At 44.7% G+C, this 21,255-nt stretch overlaps 1 protein-coding gene across 1 annotated transcript; it reads right to left on the reverse strand.

Annotated features, from left to right (window-relative positions):
- Window positions 1–1,804: 1,804 nt before the first annotated feature.
- On the reverse strand, window positions 1,805–14,879 carry LOC136578547 (oocyte zinc finger protein XlCOF8.4-like). Its single transcript, XM_066578685.1, has 7 exons — window positions 14,810–14,879; window positions 7,832–7,987; window positions 6,024–6,197; window positions 5,824–5,947; window positions 4,318–4,415; window positions 4,071–4,179; window positions 1,805–3,033 (listed from the first exon to the last, which is right to left on the reverse strand). The coding sequence occupies exons 2-7, from the start codon at window positions 7,907–7,909 to the stop codon at window positions 2,318–2,320; spliced, it is 1,299 nt and encodes a 432-aa protein (XP_066434782.1). The 5' UTR covers window positions 7,910–7,987; window positions 14,810–14,879; the 3' UTR covers window positions 1,805–2,317.
- Between the last annotated feature and the right edge of the window lie 6,376 nt (window positions 14,880–21,255).

The following is a 21,255-nucleotide window of genomic DNA, read 5'->3' on the forward strand; positions in this document are numbered from 1 at the left end:
TTAAGAGAAGGCACCCAGACAAAACGAAAATTGGGTATTACCTACTGGTCCACCACATGGCAACTGATTTTCTTGCAGATACCTCTGTAGAATACATTCATATAGTGTCCAGAAGTCCAGTCCTGACCATTATGGCCAAATGAGCTTTATAGCTGAAAATGTGGATGGGAGCATTCTCTAAACCTATATTGTGCTCCATTCCATTCTAGGGCGAGTCCAGCTCGGAATAAGCTCTATGAGAAAACGACCAATAAGAGTAAAGCTTTTACAGAACAAAAAATACTTAAAAATGAAACTTCTTTCGCTTTTCCTGAAACCAGTTGCAGGAGTGCAGAACAAAGAGTAAAATTGGGAAGAAGAAGCATAAGGAGAAACATCCTGTCTGATTACATTTTCACCAACCGACAAACAATTATATCAAATACGTGGGAGGAAGACTTACAAAATATCATGAACATTGGGAAAAAATGATATGCAAAATAAAGGATTTTAAAGGAAGTCTGTCAGCTAATTTTGGTGATATGAGCAGATTACACAATTACATGTGCGTTGTTATGATGAATCCATGGATACCTATATCAGTTTCCAGTGGGATACCATTCCTAATGGCCCAAGATTCTTAAGATCCTGTCGCACTGGTAGTTCACAGTGGAACGCGAGCTGTAATCATGGAGAACAATACAGTTGTTTGCTTATGCAGAACAGCTGTATTGTTCGCCAAGTGATAGCTGCGGTGTCCCACTCCGCCTGCATAGCTCTTAAGTAGCTACTTAGATACTATAGACTATGCAAAGATGATTGCTCAAAACTGTCACTCAAACTATTGTTTGAGCGATCATCTGTCAGTGTAAATGGGGTCTTAGATATCTCTCCTCAATAGTATTGTGTGCCATATGCAAATTAATCCTAGACTGTCCAATGGTCGGTCCAACTCTGTCTGTGGTCTGGGCCTGCTCCTGTCCCATTGTTTGAAAAACCACCCCTTTCTGTCCTTAATGATGTCAAGTGTTCCACTGCAATACGTGTGTGCCACTCTGAACAATCAGGCGCATGCACGGTTACTGCTTCTCTGCCGTACTGACACATCATTCACATCATTAGGATGCTCTGGTATGGCGCCGGACACAGCCACAACATGGTGTACTGTACAGCTGTTTCATATGATATCGGAAGATGAGGGTCCGATTAGCAAGCTCCGGATCCACTCACATGATTGGTAGGTATAGGGGTGTGTCTTTTTACGCATTTTCTATTGGTGTATGTTTTTTGTATGATATATATATAAATGTTGAGTCTTCTTATGCTGCATGCTTGAAAAAGACCCAATCGGGTAAAAACGTTGCAGCTTCTCTGTACTGAGGAATAAAGGAAATTATTGGATTTTAAGAAGCCTCTGTGTGCTGGTCTCCCTTTTTGGATTATTTGGAGCCATATATTTTGGGGTCCTCAGTCCAGACCCTTATGTGAACATGCACCTACTTTTTCTTCCTACGTGGTTCTCATTTCTCGAACTCCGGTTGTGCTGCTATTCATATACTCTTCATGGATTGCTTCTCTGCCATACTGACGTCACTATGCATGCGCCTGATCTCTCAGATCAGCGCACATACATTGCGGTAGAACACATGATGTCTCCAGCAGGCGAGCTTGAGAATTCACCAAGGGACATTTTTGCAAGTCATATTTGCATATGATGTGCAACACTATTGAGGAGGGATATCTCAGGAATGGAAACCCACTGGAAACTGATAAAGATATCTATGGATTCATCATAACAGTGTACATGTAACTGTGTAATCTGCTCAAATCACTAAGATTAGGTGATAGACTTCCTTTTAAGTACAACTGGAGAGAGCAATAAAACAGAATTTTCTTCCTACGCTCCCAGAGATTTACTTGTGACCAAATTACTCTCTACAGTTCTTCAAGATACCCTGTAGTTGAGTGTATGGATAAAAATAATACTGTATCTCCTTTTACTGTTATAGGGCAAAGACTGGGTCATTACTTTTGTTCATTTCTTGCAAAGAAACCAAATGGGTCCTTCAGATTTATAATAAATCTCAAACTCTCGAACAAGACATTGGAATATGGCTTCTTCCCTGTGTGAATTCTCTCGTGTATACAACAATATTTGGCTCTTCTGTAAAACATTTCCTACATTCTGAACATGACTACGGCTTCTCTCCTGTGTGAGTTCTTTTATACCTATCAAGATATTTTGTTTTTGCATTTTATAGAGTAATTTGGTTTCTTCTATGAATTCTCTGAATTTAACATTAGATTTTCATGTAAAATATTTTCTAGGTACAGAACATCAAAACAGCTTCACTCCTGTGTGACTTCTCTCATGTTTAACATGACCTGATTTATCTGTAAAGCATTTACTACAGAATGAACATGAATATGGCTTCTCTCCTGTGTGAGTCCTCCCATGTTTAACAAGATCAGATTTATTTGTAAAGCGTTTCCCACACAGTGAACATGAATACGGCTTCTCTCCTGTGTGAATTCTCAGATGTTTAACAAGATTTGATTTTTTTGAAAAACATTTCCCACATTCTGAACAAGAAAATGGCTTCTCGCCTGTGTGACTTCTCTCATGTATAACAAGACTTGATTTATCTAGAAAACATTTGCCACATTCAGCACATGCATATGGTTTCTCTCCTGTGTGAGTTTTCTTATGTCTATCAAGATGTGATTTTTTTATAAAGCTCTTCTCACATTCTGAACAGGAGTACGTCTTCTCCACTGTGTGACTTCTTCTGTGTGTATAAAGACCTGAACTTTTTATAAACTGTTCATTATATTGAAAGCTCTTTTTCCCGTCCAGACAGACAATCTGTAATCGATCAGGAGGAGGTTCTTCATGATTAGGTGGATTATATGATAGATCTGTAATGTGAAGTCCTGGATGTACATTTAGGGTAAGGAGGTTTTCTTGTGAAGAGTGCTGCGGGAGATCTTCATCTTCTACTTTATAACTTACTGATAACATGAAGTTTCCCTCAGCGTTCTTACTGGGATTTTCTGTTGGGATTAAAAATTAATTTTGTCATTTTTTTTCAAATGACAAATACAAATTTCTATTAGTCTGGAAGCAGACATGCAGTTTTTGGTACAGGTTTTGAGCCAAAGTCAGTGAATGCAGCCGTAAGACGAAGCTGAAGTCCTTCCTTTACATTTCATGTTCCTTTCAAATCCACTCATTACTTTGGCCCAAAACAGAGCACAAAAACAGAAATTTTACACGTGTGATTCCAGCCTTTTAAAGATTTGTATAACACCAAGGCTAGAAACACATATGCCATTTTTGATGCATATTAAGGTGCAGTATCCCTAAAATACTGTATATATCAGATCCTTACTCAAAACGCTGTTCTCTTATTCTTTAATTAACCCTTTGAAAATTTTTGCCTTAACGACCTCCTGCCAGAAGTTCCATCACAGATCTGGCTCAAAATACTGGAAGAAAAAAGTGCCGCAGTGCTTTTTTTGCCATCCAAAAGCCAACAGCTGGGTGGAAAGCAGGTGGACTCCATTATAGTCAGTGGGGTCTGTCTGGCACTATTCGGCGCCGTTCACAGACGGAGCTGTACATTTCCTTTTCCTGCTCCCTGAACAGATTAGGAAGATGGAACCCCAAGCGTAGGTGTGAAACCACCCTAAGTGACACTTATAGTTTATAAATAAAGTAAATAGACAAATTGGAAAATAATCCAACTTTCCTTGGTTGCTTCCCCTTGTGCTCATGTAATTGGTGTAACCAATTATATTTAGTATAGCATGCACCTCCTACTATATTAAAGTCATCTTTGAGATGGCCGGCTGCTTAGTAAGATCATCTTATGAAATGCCAGTCTAAAGACATCTGCCTCATATTTATTACATCTCTTTGTCACATTAACTACTAATGTTAAATTAATACCACATGAGCCAGGGCCGGGGGATTGCAATGTTCTTTTCAGTAATCAGCCATCAAACTGCTGACTAACAAAGGCGAATTGTAAACTCAAAGAGGTTTGAAAACCCCTCTGTATTTAATATCTCCATTCATTATTACATACCTGTGGTAACATCTACTGGAAGCTCCTCGTTCATGTGTCTCATCCACGGGTGATCGTCCATCATCCGCTCTTCTTCTACCTCCACTTTAATAATAGTCAGATCTTCCTCCTGATTTATCATATGTAATAATTCAGTACAATACAGCAGACAGGAGGAAAATCTAACAGATCACCAGAAAAGACCCCCAAAATCTATGACTGCAGGACCCCCATATATAGATCTAGTGTAGGGCTCCTCCTCATCTACCTGATGGTCCTCTGGGACATCGGGGTCTTCCTCTGGACAGTCCTGGGAATACAGGGGACGGGGACATCTCTCCGGGGGATTTCTCCTACTGGCTCCATCTGTGGACACACAAGCACACAGTGATGAGTACATGAGCTCCTGTATATCTATATATCACACACGGCTCTCAGCACCTTCACTTCTATACCAAGATAATATAATCAGCCCAACATTGAGATCCCCGGCTCAGAGCTGCTGGTCCATACAGAGACTCAGCTTTCACTTCTTCCTTGGGGTAAAAATTTTCAGCAGGTCGAAGGGGTCCAGATAGTTCTGAATTTGTACAGATAAGTCCCCCTTTATGACATGGGCCTCACAGCAGAATAATGTCCGCGGCTGTAATGGAGGAACTGTTCAGAACACATAAAGAAATCAAGGATGATGAATTGTCCTCCAAATCAGCCAAATCTCAATCCAATTGACCATCCAGATGACGATCTGAAAACACAAGTCCGATGAATGGAGGCTTCAACTCACATATTACAGGACTTACTGAATATACTGCTAATGTGTTGTGCTAGACACCACAGTAAACCTGTAGAAGGTTTGTGGAGCTCAATCCTCGACATGTTATAGAACGAGGGCAACCTAAACAACACTAACCCCCTAATGTCATGGCCTATTTTTTCCATAAGGATACAACAATTTTGAGGGGATTTTCATCTCCATTTTTTGAAAGCCATCGCTTTTTATTTTCCATCGACATGGCCATATGAGGGCTTGTTTTTTACTTGGTGAACCGTAGGATTTATTAATACAATTTTGGGGGAGTACATATAACGAGCTTTAAAACTTTCATTAATCATATTTGGAGGTCTGGGAGAATTCAACATCAATTGTGCCATTTTTTTACAGCATTAGTCATACAGCATAAATGACAGGATAAATTATTTCTGCAGGTTAGTACGATTACGACAATACCAAAATTATATACTTTTATTTAGATTTTCTCACAATCAAAACCCTTTTAAAAAATTTTTGGGGATTGCTGCATTCAAAGTCCCATGACTTTTTTTTATTTTTTCATTGATTGAGCTTTGTGAGAGGTTGTTTTAATTGGTACCATTTTGGGGTACATATGGCTTTTTTGATCACTTTTAATGCATTTTTTTGGGAGGCAAAATTAACAAAATAAGCATTTTACACAGTTTTTATAATCTTTTTACAGTTCTTGCCATGCAGAATAAATAATGTGTCCAATTTCTTTTACAGGTAATTACGGATGCGATGATCAAATCAAGTATGTTTTGCCTTTTTAAAATTTTTAATTCTTTTTATAGACAGAGGGGAAAGTGTACAAAGGTTTTTTGTTACAATATTTTTTACATTTTCTTAACACATTTTTTTTTGCCCCTGTAGGGGACTTGAACCAGAAGAGCTCAGATAGTCTTTTTTTTAAACTGGGGAAACTACGTTATATATACACACAGGTAATGAATGGTAAACACATTATATATAGTTTTGTACCTTGAGACGTAAGAGGCCAGCAGTTCTCCATCATGACCTCCTCGTACAGATCTTTCTGTCCTCCTATATACTCCCACTCCTCCATGGAGAAATAGACAGCCACATCCTGACACCTTATAGGAACCTGACAACACAATATCCAGTCATCACCCAGACCCCTCCTGTTACTGTAAAATGTCCCCCATCCCCCGCAGCATCACCTCTCCTGCCAGCAGCTCCATCATCTTGTTGGTGAGCTCTAGGATCTTCTGCTCATGTATCGGAGAGGGAGGCTCTGTGATGGGGAAATGACTCCTGCTCCATCCCCCTGACTCCTGGAGATGGATGATGGGAGTCACACCGTCCCCCGATGTCTTCTTCACTATTGTGTAATCCTGTGTATGGAGAGACACTGAGAAATATCATCATGTACACCATAATAAGTGACGTCACATCCCCCTTTCTAGAGGATTACAATCTGCCCTCCGTCCACCCAAACTGCCATCATTACACTGCAAACTAGGAAATACCACTGCTACCCTCACATAGTAGAACAATGTCCTGAATGTTGCTCCTCATCTCCTTAATAATATACTCCTCTCAACATATATTTTCTTCATCAACTAAAAAACTTGCCATCAGGAGAAATTTACAGCAGCCATTAAATTCAAGTTCATTTATAGAAAAGATGGAAGAGTCAAACACCCACCTGCTGTCAAGATGATTACCATTTAAAAAGACAGTGACCCATTTCTGGTAACCAGAAATTGTATTATTACATTTCAAAAAGGCCTCTACTCCCCCTTAGGACTCTAAATGAATTATGCATGACAACTTTGTGAGGTTACACTAGTCTTAAAAAAACACCTTCTATATTGGTGTAGATACCGTCTTTGCTCTAGATGTACATGATACCTCCTTGTTATTGTTACAGTCTTATACAGATGTTAAACTTCCGGTAAAAATCCTGCCCTGCAGACTGCAATCTGATCTCTAAATCTCTTGTTCTGGACCCTTTCTTCCACCTCCCCTCAATACTACACTCTGGCCTTTGATCCTCTTGTTCCCAGTCCTATCCTCCTTCCCGCCTGACTACATTCCAGCCTCCGATCCTCTTGTTCCCAACCCTCTCCTTCTCTTCCCCTCCAGACTACACTCCGTCCTCTGATCCTCTTGTTCCCAGTCCTCTCCTCCCCACCAGACAACTCTCCGACCCTCTTGTTCCTAGTCCTCTTTTACTCCCCTACAGATTACACTCTGGCCTCTGATCCTCTTGTCCCTGGCCCTCTTCTCCCCTCCAGGCTACACTCCTACCTTTGATCCTCTTATTCCCAGTCCTCTCCTCCTCCCCTCCAGACTACACTCCGGCCTCTGATCCTCTTGTTCCTGGTCCTCTTTTCCTCCCCTACAGATTACACTTTGGCCTTTAACCTTTATGTTGCTGACCCTCTCCTCCTCCTCTCCAGACTACAATCTGACCTTTGATCCTCTTGTTCCCGGCCCTCTTCTCCTCATCCTCTCCATTCTGCACTCCGGCCTTTGATCCTCTTGTTCTTGGCCCTCTTCTCCTCCCCTCCAGACTACACGCCGGCCTCTGATCCTCTTGTTCCCAGCCCTCTCCTCCTCCTCCCCTCCAGACTACACTCCGGCCTCTGATCCTCTTCCTCCCAGTCCTCTCCTCCTCCTCCAGACTACACTCCGGCCTCTTATCCTCTTGTACCCAGCACTCTTCTCCTCATCCTCTCCAGACTACACTCCAACCTCTGATCCTCTTGTTCTCAGCCCTCTCCTCTTGGTTACAACAAGCCTACTTACCATTCTCAGTACTCCTAATAACATTATCATCAGTGCATTTTTTGCGTGATCAATAACTGACCATACTGGTGACCGATCTTCATGTTATCTGCTGGTCATTGGAAACTTTTATGCAGGACACTGGGCTCTTCCTATTACTCCCCATTATGGATTTCCCTTCCTGATGACTTGGTAAATACTACAATAAAGATGATAGAAATGTAGAAGCGCTCACCTCTCCGGTCAGCAGGTAGAGGATCTCCAAGGTGAAGTCTAATATTCTTCTGGTGATCTCCTTCCTGTTCTCGGCCATCCTTGGTGGGTCATTCAGGAGAAGGAGCGGATTGGATGAGAAAACAGGATGATTTGGAGGTTGTAGAACTGCAGGAACCTTTATGAAGAAAGGAGCGTCTGTAAATCCTACAGGGACATCATCATATGTGATATACAGAACCTCACTTATAGAGCAGCCAGAGAAAAGCTTTTTAGAGCCATCAACATATGGATTATAGGGGATCCCAACACAGTGAGGAGACTTATAAGGCCATTCATGCTCCTCTGGGTAATATGCAAATAAGGGAGATCGAACAAGATCTCTGCAGCACCACCTATTGGATTGTAGCATTCCTTCAAATCAATAGGTTGTGCTGCTGGGACCTATAGTACTATGGTTTCTAGCAGCACAGCTCCACAGGTGTGGAATGATTTGAGCTGGCTGGATGTGGTGATCTTCTGCTAGCCAATCCCCTGGGTCTTTGCTCACATATAAATCCCGCTCCTGTCAGAGTGAGCAGTCATGGATCTTTGTCCATTGCAGCTTGCTGTGTGTTTGGTGTCTTGATGCTTCATGTCCGTTCTTACATTTATTTTTTGTCAGTTTTATGTCAGTTTGTCTCTGCTTTGTCCTGCTGAGTCGTTTGCCATATCTGGGCTAGGGTGGCCTTTTGGGTCCTCTAGTAGATGTATCTTGCTAGTGTAGGGATCACAAGACATGAGGAGCCTTGTCGTGGCCTTGTGGCTTAAGTTCATTGGCCAATGTACAAACCAATACCTCGTACTTTTATAGCTATGACATCTGCTTATGTGTACAGGTATGCAAGGTAAGTGTTTTGGTCATTTTTCAATCATGATTTGTTTGTATTCCGTCTTGTCTGATCCGCCCATCCACTGGTTGTTGGACGCCCTATTTCTTGTTCTGTATGTCTACCCATCCATTGGTGGTCGGACGCCCGATCCTTAACCTCTTCCCTTTGTCCATTGGTAGGAGGATGTTAGGGCTTTGTACCGTGTATCACCCTCTAAGGGATAGCAGGCCCGAGGTTCCAGCATGGGGCTGCCTTTATCAAGGCGATCGACCCCCCTATTAGGTAGGGACCTGACATCCTCCCGGCAGCCTAGGGTCAGTTTCCCTGTCTGTGTCTGAGTTCCAGCTCTGTCTGTTACCTGCGTTATGCAGTCTGAATTCTATCCCAATGTCTGTGCTGTGGCGAGGTGCACCCAGCAGACGTAATAAATGTCCAGCCTTACCTTTTGCTGCAGACCCCTATGCGGTATGCACCTGTGTTTTTGGCCTTCTGCTGTACATCCGGTAATAGCCTGAATGGATAAGTCCGATGAGTCGTTGTGTCAGTAGGAAGGCTGCCATATTTTCCCCTTTGGACTAGTGCACTTTTCCTTTCAGGCTACTGTGATTGAGGCCGGTTGCGTAAGGCGCAATAGTACTGTTTTCAGGTGCACTATTTGTTACTGCCTCCCTTTTTGCCATCTTTGCCTTGGTGTCAGGGCCTTTATAAATAAATCCTGGACACGTGTGCAGTTTGGAGGAGTTGCATAATTTTTTTTTTATGCTTAAAGGGTCCAGAGGCCCCCTTTTTTAAAGGGGATGTACTGTTAGGTTGTGCTGCTGGAACCTACTATGGTTTCTAGCAGCACAGCTCTACAGGTGTGGAATGATTTGAGCTGGCTGGGTGTGGTGATCTTCTGCTAGCCAATCCCACTGGTCTTTGCTCACATATAAACCCAGCTCCTGTCAGAGTCTGTTTGGTGTCCAGAGTGAGCAGTCATGTATCCTTGTCTGTTGCAGCTTGCTGTGTGTTTGGTGTCTTGATGGTTCATATCCGTTCTTACGTTTATTTTTTGTCAATTTGTCTCTGCTTTGTCCTGCTGAGTCGTGTGCCATATCTGGGCTAGGGTGGCCTTTTGGGTCCTCTAGTAGATGTATCTTGCTAGTGTAGGGACTGCTAGACACGAGGAGCCTTGTCGCGGACTTGTGGCTTAAGTTTATTGGCCAATGTACGAACCAATACCTCAAACTTTTATAGCTATATCATCTGCTTATGTGTACAGGTATGCAAGGTGAGTGTTTTGGTCATTTTTCAGTCCCTATGTTATGTCTGTCCATCAGTCCAGTCCGCAGTATGCAGTATTCTGTCCAGTTGGTGTTTCTGTCAGCTCGTCCAGTCTGTAATACGTTTTAGGTTCCCTTGTTTGTTACATCCCTGTCTCTGGGCATGTTTGTGTGGGCACTGTGCTTATTTGCCCACACAAACGTAACAACCCAGAGGAGCATTGATGACCTTAATAATAATAATAATAATAATCTTTATTTGTAAAGCGCCAACTTATTCCGTAGCGCTTTCAGGCATGGATACATGCAAAACAATACAACAATTGCCACAATTATAATGTGAGGTACATTGGGTTAGACACAAATGGGTTGAGGGTGGTACAGGAGATGCAGGGGTTGGGGAACACAGGCAATAGGAGATTTTATGTACAGATCATTTATCAGAAGGCAAACAGGGTGCAGCACCATAGGAAGGGGCGAGGGACTAGGTCAGGAGATTTGGTATGCTTCCCTGAAGAGGTGCGCTTTTAAGGCACGTCTGAAATTTCGTGCATCGGGAATTGTCCGGATGCCTTGGGGTAGAGCATTCCAGAGGATGGGTGCTGCTCTGGTGAAGTCCTGTAGGCGAGCATGAGGGGTTCGTATTACAGGGGTGTTTAGTCTGAGGGTGTTAGCCGATCGGAGTGAGCGCGCTGGGTGGTGTACTGACAGTAGGGAGGCGATGTATGCTGGCACAGCGCCATGCAGAGCTTTGTGAGTGAGGTAGAGGAGTTTAAATTTAGTTCTGCAGTGGATGGGCAGCCAATGCAGCGACTGGCATAATGCAGAGGCGTCTGAATAACGACTGGATAGAAAAATGAGTCTAGCTGCTGCATTTAGTATGGATTGGAGTGGAGCGAGTCTAGTGCGGGGGAGGCCAATGAGTAGCGAGTTGCAGTAGTCAAGCCGGGAGTGGATGAGCGCAACCACGAGCGTCTTTAGCGTGTCCGTGGTTAGGAACGGACGTATTTTAGCAATATTTCTAAGGTGCATGTGGCATGTTTGGGCCAGAGATTGGATATGGGGGGCAAAGGAGAGGTCAGAGTCCAGTGTGACCCCAAGGCATCGGGCATGCCATCTGGGGGTTATGATGGTGCCAGACACTGGAATGGAGATGTTGAGGGGAGGTCGGTTAGAAGGTGGAAAGACAAGGAGGTCAGTTTTAGAGAGGTTTAGTTTGAGAAAAAGGGAGGACATAGTGTTAGAGACAGCGGACAGACAGTTGGTGATATTTTGGAGGAATGGTCCAGAGATCTCACGAGAGGAGGTGTATAGTTGGGTGTCGTCAGCATAGAGATGGTATTGGAGGCCGCATCTGTGGATGGTTTGTCCAATTGGGGCAGTATAGATAGAGAAAAGAAGGGGACCAAGGACTGAGCCCTGGGGTACCCCGACAGTGAGAGGAAGTGGAGCAGAGATAGAACCAGCAAAGGAAACACTGAAAGAGCGGTCAGAGAGGTAGGAAGAGAACCAGGAGAGAGCAGTATCCTTTAGACCAATAGAGTGGAGCATAGTGAGAAGGAGATTATGGTCGACAGTGTCAAATGCAGCAGACAGGTCAAGGAGGATTAGTAGGGAGTAATCACCTCTCGACTTTGCAGTCATCAGGTCATTTGTTACTTTTGTAAGGGCAGTTTCGGTCGAGTGTAGAGAGCGGAAGCCAGACTGGAGGGGGTCGAGGAGCGAGTTGTCAGAGAGAAAGCGAGTATGGCGGGAGTAGACCTTATAAGTCTTCTCACTCGCCTTCTTGGTGCCCTTCCTAAGGAGTGATGTTACCCCTCCCAACCCACATCATAGGCCTCTCACAAGCCAAACCAGAAACCTATTGCACACCGATGAGGGTCAAAACCCCAGAAACAGCTGTCTGTGTATGGACTCTGGCTTGGTTTTCAATTCCCAATCATTGCTCTACAAACCTGTATAAAGGGTCAAGCATTGATTTGAAGGTATGCTGCTATCCAATAGGTGGCGCTGCAGAGGTTTTGTTCCATCTCCCTTATTTGCATATTAGCCAGAGGAGCATGGGTTGCCTAATACATCTTCTCACTCACCTTCTTGGTGCTCTTCCTAAGTAATTATGTTACACCTCCTGACCAATAACTTTCATAGCATACTATTTATGGATGCCTGCCTCAGATTCCACAGTACAAATCCAGATGTGTGAAGCCGGCCTATGTCTGTATCTGACCGTACTCACACCAAGAAACAATGTCAGTATCGACTCAGCTGAGGTGGCTCGTATGTAGAATCCAGGAGATTTTTTTTAGGCTGAAGCTCTTGGTGAAAAGATGACACTTTGACAGAGCTGAGTAGAACATGAGATAAACTGAAAGTAAAACACAGCAAGGGATCGGAAGGTGTGTGTGTGGGGGGAGGGGGGGGGGTAGTGATATTAGAGCCCAACTACAGGAACAAACTTGTTAATGAAAGCAAACAGTGATAAGAGGAGAACATCTTGGGACACGACAGAGATCCTGTCGAAATGTCATAAATGTCCATGATAGGCTTTTCTGTCCCGTGAGATTAGTGGCATGTACCTGGTAACAGGTTTGCTTTAAAAGTTTATTCCTATTACCCCTGTGTGTTATTCTGAAACGCCTCATTGTTACAGAATAACACATACACAGAGGCAATAGCCATACCTTTTCCAGGTTGATGTTGCCCATGGTTCGGGCCAGCATGAACCCGATGAAAGGTTCCCTTTAAGCTAAGGAGGACCCACCATTAAGTTGATGCTGTCCGAATCATGGGTATAATGACTCTGGACAAACATATAGCGTGCAGATTTGCAGGTTTTATTCTGAAATACTGTAGCATTGCATTAAAAAACATAGTTTGAAAATTCGATTGGAGCGGGGCTCAAAGTCACAGGGGAGGGGCCCACCAGCCTTTACCTGCCCTGATAGCATTTTCAGACTGCCTATACACAAACTAGGAAAGACCTATCAGTACATTTCGTACAGCTTTACAAGACATCTACAGTGAATCCTGAAAGTCTTTAGATGCTTTCACTAGCTTTACATTTTTGTTATATTGTAGCTTTGTGCAAATTTTAAAAAATCTAGTTTTCCCCATCATTCTGCACTCAATACCCCATGATGACAAAGTGAGAACAGAATGCTAGAATTCTTTGTACATTTTTAAAAATGATAAACTAACATTCTGCATTGACATAAGTATTCACACCCCTGTATTCAGTACTTTGATGAAGCACTTTTGGCGGCAATTACAGTCTCCATTCTTCTTGGGTCTGATGCCACAGGGTTTGCACATCTGGATTTGGAAGATTTTCTACCATTTTTCCCTGTAGATCCTCTCCAGCTCTGTCAGGTTGGATGGGGGCTGCTTGTGGACAACCAGTTTCAGGTCTCTCCAGAAATGTTTGATTGGTTCATGTCAGGGCTCTGGCTGGACCACTCAAGAACATTCACAGAGTTGGCCCTAAGCCCCTCCTGCATTGTCTTTGCTGTTAGCTTAGGGTCATTGTCTTGTTGGAAGGTGAACCTTCTGCCCGTTCTGAGGTCCCTTGCGCTCTGGATTAGGTTTCCATTAAGAATATCTTCATACTTTGCTCCATTAGGTTTTCCATCAATCTTGACCGGTCTCCCTATCCCAGCTTCACTGTATGGATGGTATTGGGCAGGTGATGAGCGGCGCCTGGTTTCCGACTGACAGAACGCTTAGAATTGAGGCCAGAAAGTTCAATCTTGGATTTATCAGACCAGAAAATCTTGTATCTCTAAGTCTTTTTTGGTAAACTCCAGGCAGCTTTCGTGTGTCTTACGGAGGAGGCTTCCTTCTGGCCACTCTGCCATAAAGCCCAGATTGGTGGAGGCTGCATTGATGGTTGGCCTTCTGGAAGTTTCTCCCATCTGCACAAGGATCTTTGGAGCTCAGTCACAGTGACCATTGCATTCTTTGTCACCTCTCTTAGCAAGGCCCTTCTCCCCCCGATAACTTAGTTTGGTTGTGGAAGAGTCCTGATTGTTCCAAACTTCTTCCATGTAAGAGTTATGGAGGCCGCTGGGCTCTTGGGAACTTTCAGAGCAGAAATGTTTTGCAGCTTCTCCAGCTCTGTGCCTCCACACAATCCTGTCTCTGAGCTCTACAGGCAGTTTTTCCTCCTCATGGATTGGTTTTGGCTCTGATCTGCATTGTGAGCTGTAAGACCTTATATAGACAGGGGTGTCTTCTATATCTATGTCCAATCAACTGAATTTCCCACAGGTGACTCCAATCAAAGTGTAGAAACATCTCAAAGATGATCAAGAGAAATCAAAGGCCCCCAGTGCTAAATTTCAAGTGCCATACCAAAGGGTTTGAATACTTATGTCAATGCAAAATGTTAGTATTATTAATATTAATGTCTGGTAAAGAAAAATTGCCTGCTGTGAGCTGCCCGGACAGCTGGTCGCAGTCTGATTACAGCAGCGGAGGCTGCCAGAGCTACAGACCGAGGGAGTTAAAAATGCTTGATGCCCAGCTGGAGGTCAGTATTAATACTGGGGCCACTATAGGGGTCATATTTAGTACTGGGACCACAGAGGGGGACAATGTTACGCACTTCATTCAGACAAGTGTCAGTGCTTGAAATATGTGTTGGTTATCTTGTGCATTGGTGCTTTCAACGCCTGTAAAATGCATGTGATTTGCAGAGGGGGGCGCTATTACACAAGTCGCCTCAGGCAGTAGAAAGGTTTGCGGCACCTCTGAAGGGATTATCACCCTTTATAATGAGAAGAGGAACCTCCACATGTAACACATATGACCCCAGCAGACGGTATCACAGCATCACGACAAGCACAGGAACACGTGATGGAAGCTTACCTTACAGCTGGGAGAATGGCTGATAACAGAGAGAACAGGGACTGCCAGCAGGACCTGTGATGACGTCACCAGCATGTGACAAACGACCAGTGATGATGTGACATAAGGGGGCGGAGCTCCTGTGCGGTTAATATTAATGATGGGTGTTATGGCCCTTTATGTCAGGCGGATCGCGGGTTTTATCCTCTTTTACTACTTATGATTGGATGTAATAAGCAACAACTCGCAGATTTCCACAGACGGCAGACAACACAGGACAGACATATGCCACCTTCCACCTGTCACTGTAGAAAGCCCCAGAGCTGTCGTCTGTTGGGAATCCCTCAGTGGACCCCTTGTCTAATGTTACACTTAGTGTGTAATGTCCTCCCCTTACAGCCTTGAGATAAAAAAGGGTTAAAAATGAATAGTTAGATCTACAAGGGTATGGATGTAGTGCTGATATAAAATATGGACTACGATATAAAATATATGGGTAATACAATCAAAGATTTGTAGCAAAAAAAAAACATAGTCAATTATTTCATAATAAAAATAGACTATTTGGTAAAAATTAAATCAATCGAAATCACTTGCCGATCTGCGGACGCGCATGAAACAAGCGCTGGAGAATCTGAATCTCTGAGAAGTGATGCAAAACCGCCTCGCATCCGCGGGTAAAGCGGACATATCAGGCCAGGTTTTTGGGTTTAACTATGTGAATGTAGCCTAAAAGTGAATTTAAAATATTACATAAAAAAACATGTAAGGTCGTTTCCCCACAACCGAGAAAATCGAGAGATTTGTACATTGTGAGCCCCATTCCTATCTCTGGGCGTCGCCTTGGATTCACCTATTGTTTGCAATGGGGCCGCCACAGCATTGCACAATCCTCCTCCATACATACCCCGAAGCTGCAGGACATAACTGTACGGCCTGTAGCGTTAAGGGGTTAATACACTATGTGACATCATTTAACCCAACGGCCTGCGACCGCGTCTCACCACAACCTCACTTGTACATTTGATTCTAAGTATATTCATGATTTTATATCTAATTCGTATGCTTTTAAAAAAAGCTGAAGTTAATTTTAAAATTTTTTGGCAATTTTGCTGTATTTTTTTACATTTTGGAGTGTTTTATATTATTGTGGGCATAACAGTTTTTTCAGTCGGCGAAACACACGCATCACCAGATGGAACGCTCAAGAGTGCGTCTCCACACTTCCAGGGCCGGGAAGGGTATCATCTCCCCTTAAGGGCTTATTCAGACGGTCGGGTTCTCGCGCCCCGCTGATATACGCTGCCCTTCTCTGCAAGGCGAGGAGGTGGGACAGGATGGGAGCTAGTGCACTGAGCTCCCGCCCCCTCTCTGCTGTTTGCAATGGGAGGGGGCGCAACTTAGCTTCATGGTTTTCTGAATTTTGGTCAATTCCCAATCATTGTTATGAAGAATTGCATAAAGGGTCTGACATTGTTTTGCAGGAATGCTGCCGGCCAATAGATGGCGCTGCAGAGGTATTGTTCCATCTCCCTTATTTCCACACTTCCAGTTGCTGGAGAGCACAAATGTGCACTCTAGTGACTTAAAGGGGTTGTCCCGCGGCAGCAAGTGGGTCTATACACTTCTGTATGGCCATATTAATGCACTTTGTAATGTACATTGTGCATTAATTATGAGCCATACAGAAGTTATCAGAAATTTTTCACTTACCTATTCCGTTGCTAGCGTCCTCGTTTCCATGGAGCCGTCTAATTTTCAGCGTCCAATCGCTAGATTAGACGCGCTTGCGCAGTCCGGGTCTTCTTCTTTTCTGAATGGGGCCGCTCGTGCCGGAGAGCGACTCCTTGTAGCTCCGCCCCGTCACGTGCCGATTCCAGCCAATCAGGAGGCTGGAGTCGGCAATGGACCGCACAGAAGCCCTGCGGTCCACCGAGGGAGAAGATCCCGGCGGCCATCTTCAGCAGGTAAGTAAGAAGTCACCGGAGCGCGGGGATTCAGGTAAGCGCTGTCCGGTGTTCTTGTTTAACCCCTGCATCGGGGTTGTCTCGCGCCGAACGGGGGGGGTTGAAAAAAAAAAAAACCCGTTTCGGCACAGGACAACCCCTTTAATGCATGATAACACTTTCAGCAGCCGCACACGCTTGACCCCATGGGAAAATACATGCCTAAGGCCAGACTCTGCGATCAGCACCCGCGCGGACGATTTGCAGTATTCCGCATCACAGCATGTTCTATTTTAGTGCGGATGGCGGATAGGTAGCAGGTACCAGCGTCATTACCTAGCGACGGTAAAAATCTGTACTGTGCATGTCCGAAAATGTCCCGCCGTAGCCATCCACAATACAGATAACCAAAAGTATGGACGGACACCAGCCAGGGACAGGGCCGGATTCCGCTGCAGGCTCCTCCATGTGGAATCCAACCGGGTTGTGTGCAGCTGGCCTGACTCTTCAGAGTTCCTGTAGACGTCCTACACTGATGGATGTCCTGGTGCAAATATAATTTCAATGCCAACCTGGACTGAGGTGAGACAGTCTTCCCACTTTAGGCCTCCTGCACACAGGCGGGTCGGACTCCGCATGTAGGATTCCCGCAGCGGAGTTTCACCCGGTGCCTGGCCGGTGACCCCTGCGTACCTGTCCGGCGGCTTCTTTCTGCACTGCAGATGTGTCAGCTGGCACTCCGTTGTGCACGCGCCAGTGCCAGGCGGATCCCGCGATACTTTCGCAGTGCTCACTGCGGAGGTGCCACGGGATGGATGACTTCCATTGACTTCAATAGAAACCGTCTGTGCATAGCCCACACAGAATCGCAGCATGCTGCACTTTCTCCTCCACAAGCAGAACATCGCAATCTATATCTGTTCGTGGAGATGAAATAGCGATTTACCATAGCATGCTATAGGGCGGTATTTGCTGTGGAGTCTGGAGGCGGACGGCCACTGCGGACTCTGCAATGCAAATCTACCTGCGTGTAGATGGCCTCTGGGTAGGCTGATCATATCAGGTGGGTCATATCCTGTTAGGTGCCTTTTCTTTAAGTTCTCTTCTTCCTCACCTTGGAGCGCTGCCTTTTTATTGTAAATGCACTAGTGTTTTTGTTTCTTCCATGGACAAAAAGGTCGCATTCACATGGCAGTATTGTGGCTAGTATTTGGCATCAGTATTTGTAAGCTAAAATCAGGTGTGGATCCAAAAAAGAGAAGTAGGTGCAAATCTTTCCATTGTTCTTTATAGGATCCATTCTTGATTTTGACTTGCAAATACTGATGCAAAATACTAATCAGAATACTCAGAAGTCCTGGGAAACCTCAATGGCATTAATAAAATCAAATGTATCCTCTATGTGTGTTGTTAGATTCATGTTTAAAGGCTAATTTCACATTGGCGAGTGCGAAATGTGGCCGTGCATTATGGCTTGATATCGCGATAGTCAACATGCGATATCCCCGCGGATGCAAGGCGTTTTTATATCAAAACTGCCTTGCACTACTTCGGAGAGCTAGCAATCCCAGAGAAGTATCGCAAGAATCCGCCCCTTTCTTACTGTAGACGCGCTAAAAACGCTCACCGTTGCACTCATCCAGTCTTGGCTCGATTATCGCAACTCACTGCTGATTGGCCTCCCCTGCTTCAGACTCTCCCCCCTTCCAATCCACCCTGAATGCAGCAGCCTTCATCCACAAACATCTCCATAGCACTGCGCCGCCCTACATTGCCTCCCTCATCTTAATCCACCACCCAGCCTACGACCTCCTCCCCACTAATGAAATCAGATTAGCGCCCCTTTAAATCGAACCTCTCACTCTCGCCTCCAAGGCTTCTCCAGAGCAGCACCAGTCCTCTGGAATGCACTACCCCAAACTATCTGGGCAATCCCCGGCACAAAAAAATTCAGGTGCAGCATCCGAGGAGCGGACCCCAGTCTAGGAGACAACTGGGTTTAGATGTAAGCCTTGTCACGGTGGCTCTACCTTCTCCCACCAGGAGGGTAACGGGAGAAATGTCAAAGGGGCCGAGAGCAGGCTATTAGAGGGGTTACCCTTGTGCGGTTTACCTTGGTTGTTTTGTCACGGGTAACGCCACCATTTCATCCTCCGCAGTGACTTCTCAATGTCGGAATAAAAAGTCCACACACAGCGCTGAAGGTTAAAGCCACTATACGGTCTGACCATTGTCTGTGTTTAGCATCCCTCACTCTCCACCTCGCCATACTGTGCACATCTCCAGCCCCTTTATCTTCTGTATCCCCCCATTACTTGTAGTATATAGGCTCGTTAGAGCAGGACCCTCACCCCTACTGTCTACATCAATTGATTTGTGTGTCTCGCAGCACCCAAATCTCGTACAATTTTCTCGCCCATGTGAAGCCGGCCTAAGTGGTTGGGTCAGTTAAAAAAATCATCTGAGAGCTGGTACCCCAAAAGAAGGAATTCTCTCCTCCCTCCTGCTCCTCCACAGGCAAGCGGCTCTTTTGCAGGTGCCACTGCAGAATCCATTGATATGGCAGGCTGGACCTCAGTTCTGTCCAGCACCAGTAGACCAGGTTTATAGCTGAAAATGTGGATGGGAAACACACATTCTCTAAACCTAAATCGAGCTTTAGTCCATTTGAGAACAAGTATGTCATCGGTTCAGCTCTGGATAAGTTGCTTGAGAAAGTGTCTGCTAAGAATAAAACTCTTAAAAGGGGGTTTTCTGAAAATTCTAGGGGCGCAAAATCATGTAAAATGAAGAAAGAAACTAATACCTACTCTGGCAGCACTGGTGCCTACCATGTGGAAGAAGCTGTTCATTGCGCACATGACCGCTCAGCCAGTCATAGAGTTTAACCCTTTCCAATCCACTGTGTGACATCTGAAGACATTCTGATTGAAGGCTGTATATTACCAGCTGCTCTGTTGTCGGGGGGGCCTCTCCAGCATGTCCCATACTGCAGTACTGGCTCTAGCCAGCAGATGGCGCCATTGTATAATGGCAGAAAGAAAAAAAACCCTAGGAAACCCTAAATCCAAAATTGGATTGCAAAGAGTTAATGGTGATTCTTCCTTGGCCGCTGAAGCCTGTGACCGGCTGAGTGGTCATGTGCAGTATGAATGGTACGCAACCGCCTGCCTCTTTTTCCACGTTCCATGTGGCGGGCCCTGGGGCAGTAGTAAAAGGGGAGCCACTGGGATAGGCAAATATTCATTTTTTCTTCATTTTACATGCCCCTAGAATTTTTTTAATGTCCCAGAAAACCCTTTTAAGAAGCAAAACATAATTAAGAAGAAAACATTCTTTCACTCTTCCTGAAACCAACTGCAGGAGTCGAGAGGAGAGGGTAAATCAGGAATGTGAAGCTGGGCAAGAAGAGGCAAAGGGAGAAACATCCTGCTTGATTGTATGTCAGCCAATCAGGACAAATATTGATACCAAAAGTCTGGGAAAAGAAATTTCAAAATATGTTGAGGTCAAGAAAAAAAATTATATCCAAAATGAAGGATATCTGAAGATCATCAGAGATGGCTGCTAAGCAGAATTTTCTTCCATAACCTCTCAGAGATTTAGACCTCATATTTACAGCCGTTTTCGTGTTTTACTGGCGTTTGTAAATAACCGGTCTGCCGGCACAGATCGCATTTACCACATATTACGCGGCTGCGCATCGGACGTGTAACACGTGCTGAAAAAAGCCCATGGAAATGAGGCCTTACTTGTCACCACTTTGCTATCTCTGGTTCTTCAAGATGCCCTGGAGTTGGCTCTTCAAAAACATCTGTTAACGCACGGGGCCGTATCGGGGCACATGAGGAGAGGCCCTGCATGATAGGGTTGCTAGAGAACAGATAGAAGGTACTGAAGGGGTTAATGCTTAGATAGTATAGTGAGATGGGGGAGAGGGGGAGTCACGTGGTTAGGCGGTAAAGTATGTACTGATTGGCTGAGAGTGGGGAAAGGGGGGCCAGATAGGAAGGTTTTAAAAGGGGGATTTTAGGCGGGAGCACCATATTTGAAAAAGAGAGGCAAAGAGAATCCCGTCCACCCTCCCTACAAAGAAGTGAAGGGTTAAGGTGCGAGTATGTTACGGATGAGTAATTTGTAGTAAAGTTTGTATTCCATGTAATGGCAGACTGTGGCGGGTGGTGGGTTCCTTGGGGGCAGGTTTTTTATATTGGGTGGAGGGAGTTTTGGGTATGGCCTCACCTGTAAGACTTTCTACCCTGTTGGTTTATAATGGTCTGGTCTGGTGCGTTGGGGAAGGCCAGGGGAAAGGATCCCGGGTGGCCTTGAGCAATTTTTGATATTCTAACCTCCAAGTGGGGAGATGGGGGGTAGTGGTGTCTCCGAGCTGGGTGTACGGTTGGAGATAAGGTTCGGCTTTATGTGGAAGGCCCCAGACCCTTAATTTTGGTTGGGTCTCCACGGGCCCCCTCTCTAAGTGTTTTTCAATATGTAATAGTATTTGTTAAAAATGGCTGCTGT

This window comes from Eleutherodactylus coqui, chromosome 9 (assembly GCF_035609145.1).
Source record: "Eleutherodactylus coqui strain aEleCoq1 chromosome 9, aEleCoq1.hap1, whole genome shotgun sequence".
NCBI classification, from domain to species: Eukaryota; Metazoa; Chordata; class Amphibia; order Anura; family Eleutherodactylidae; genus Eleutherodactylus; species Eleutherodactylus coqui.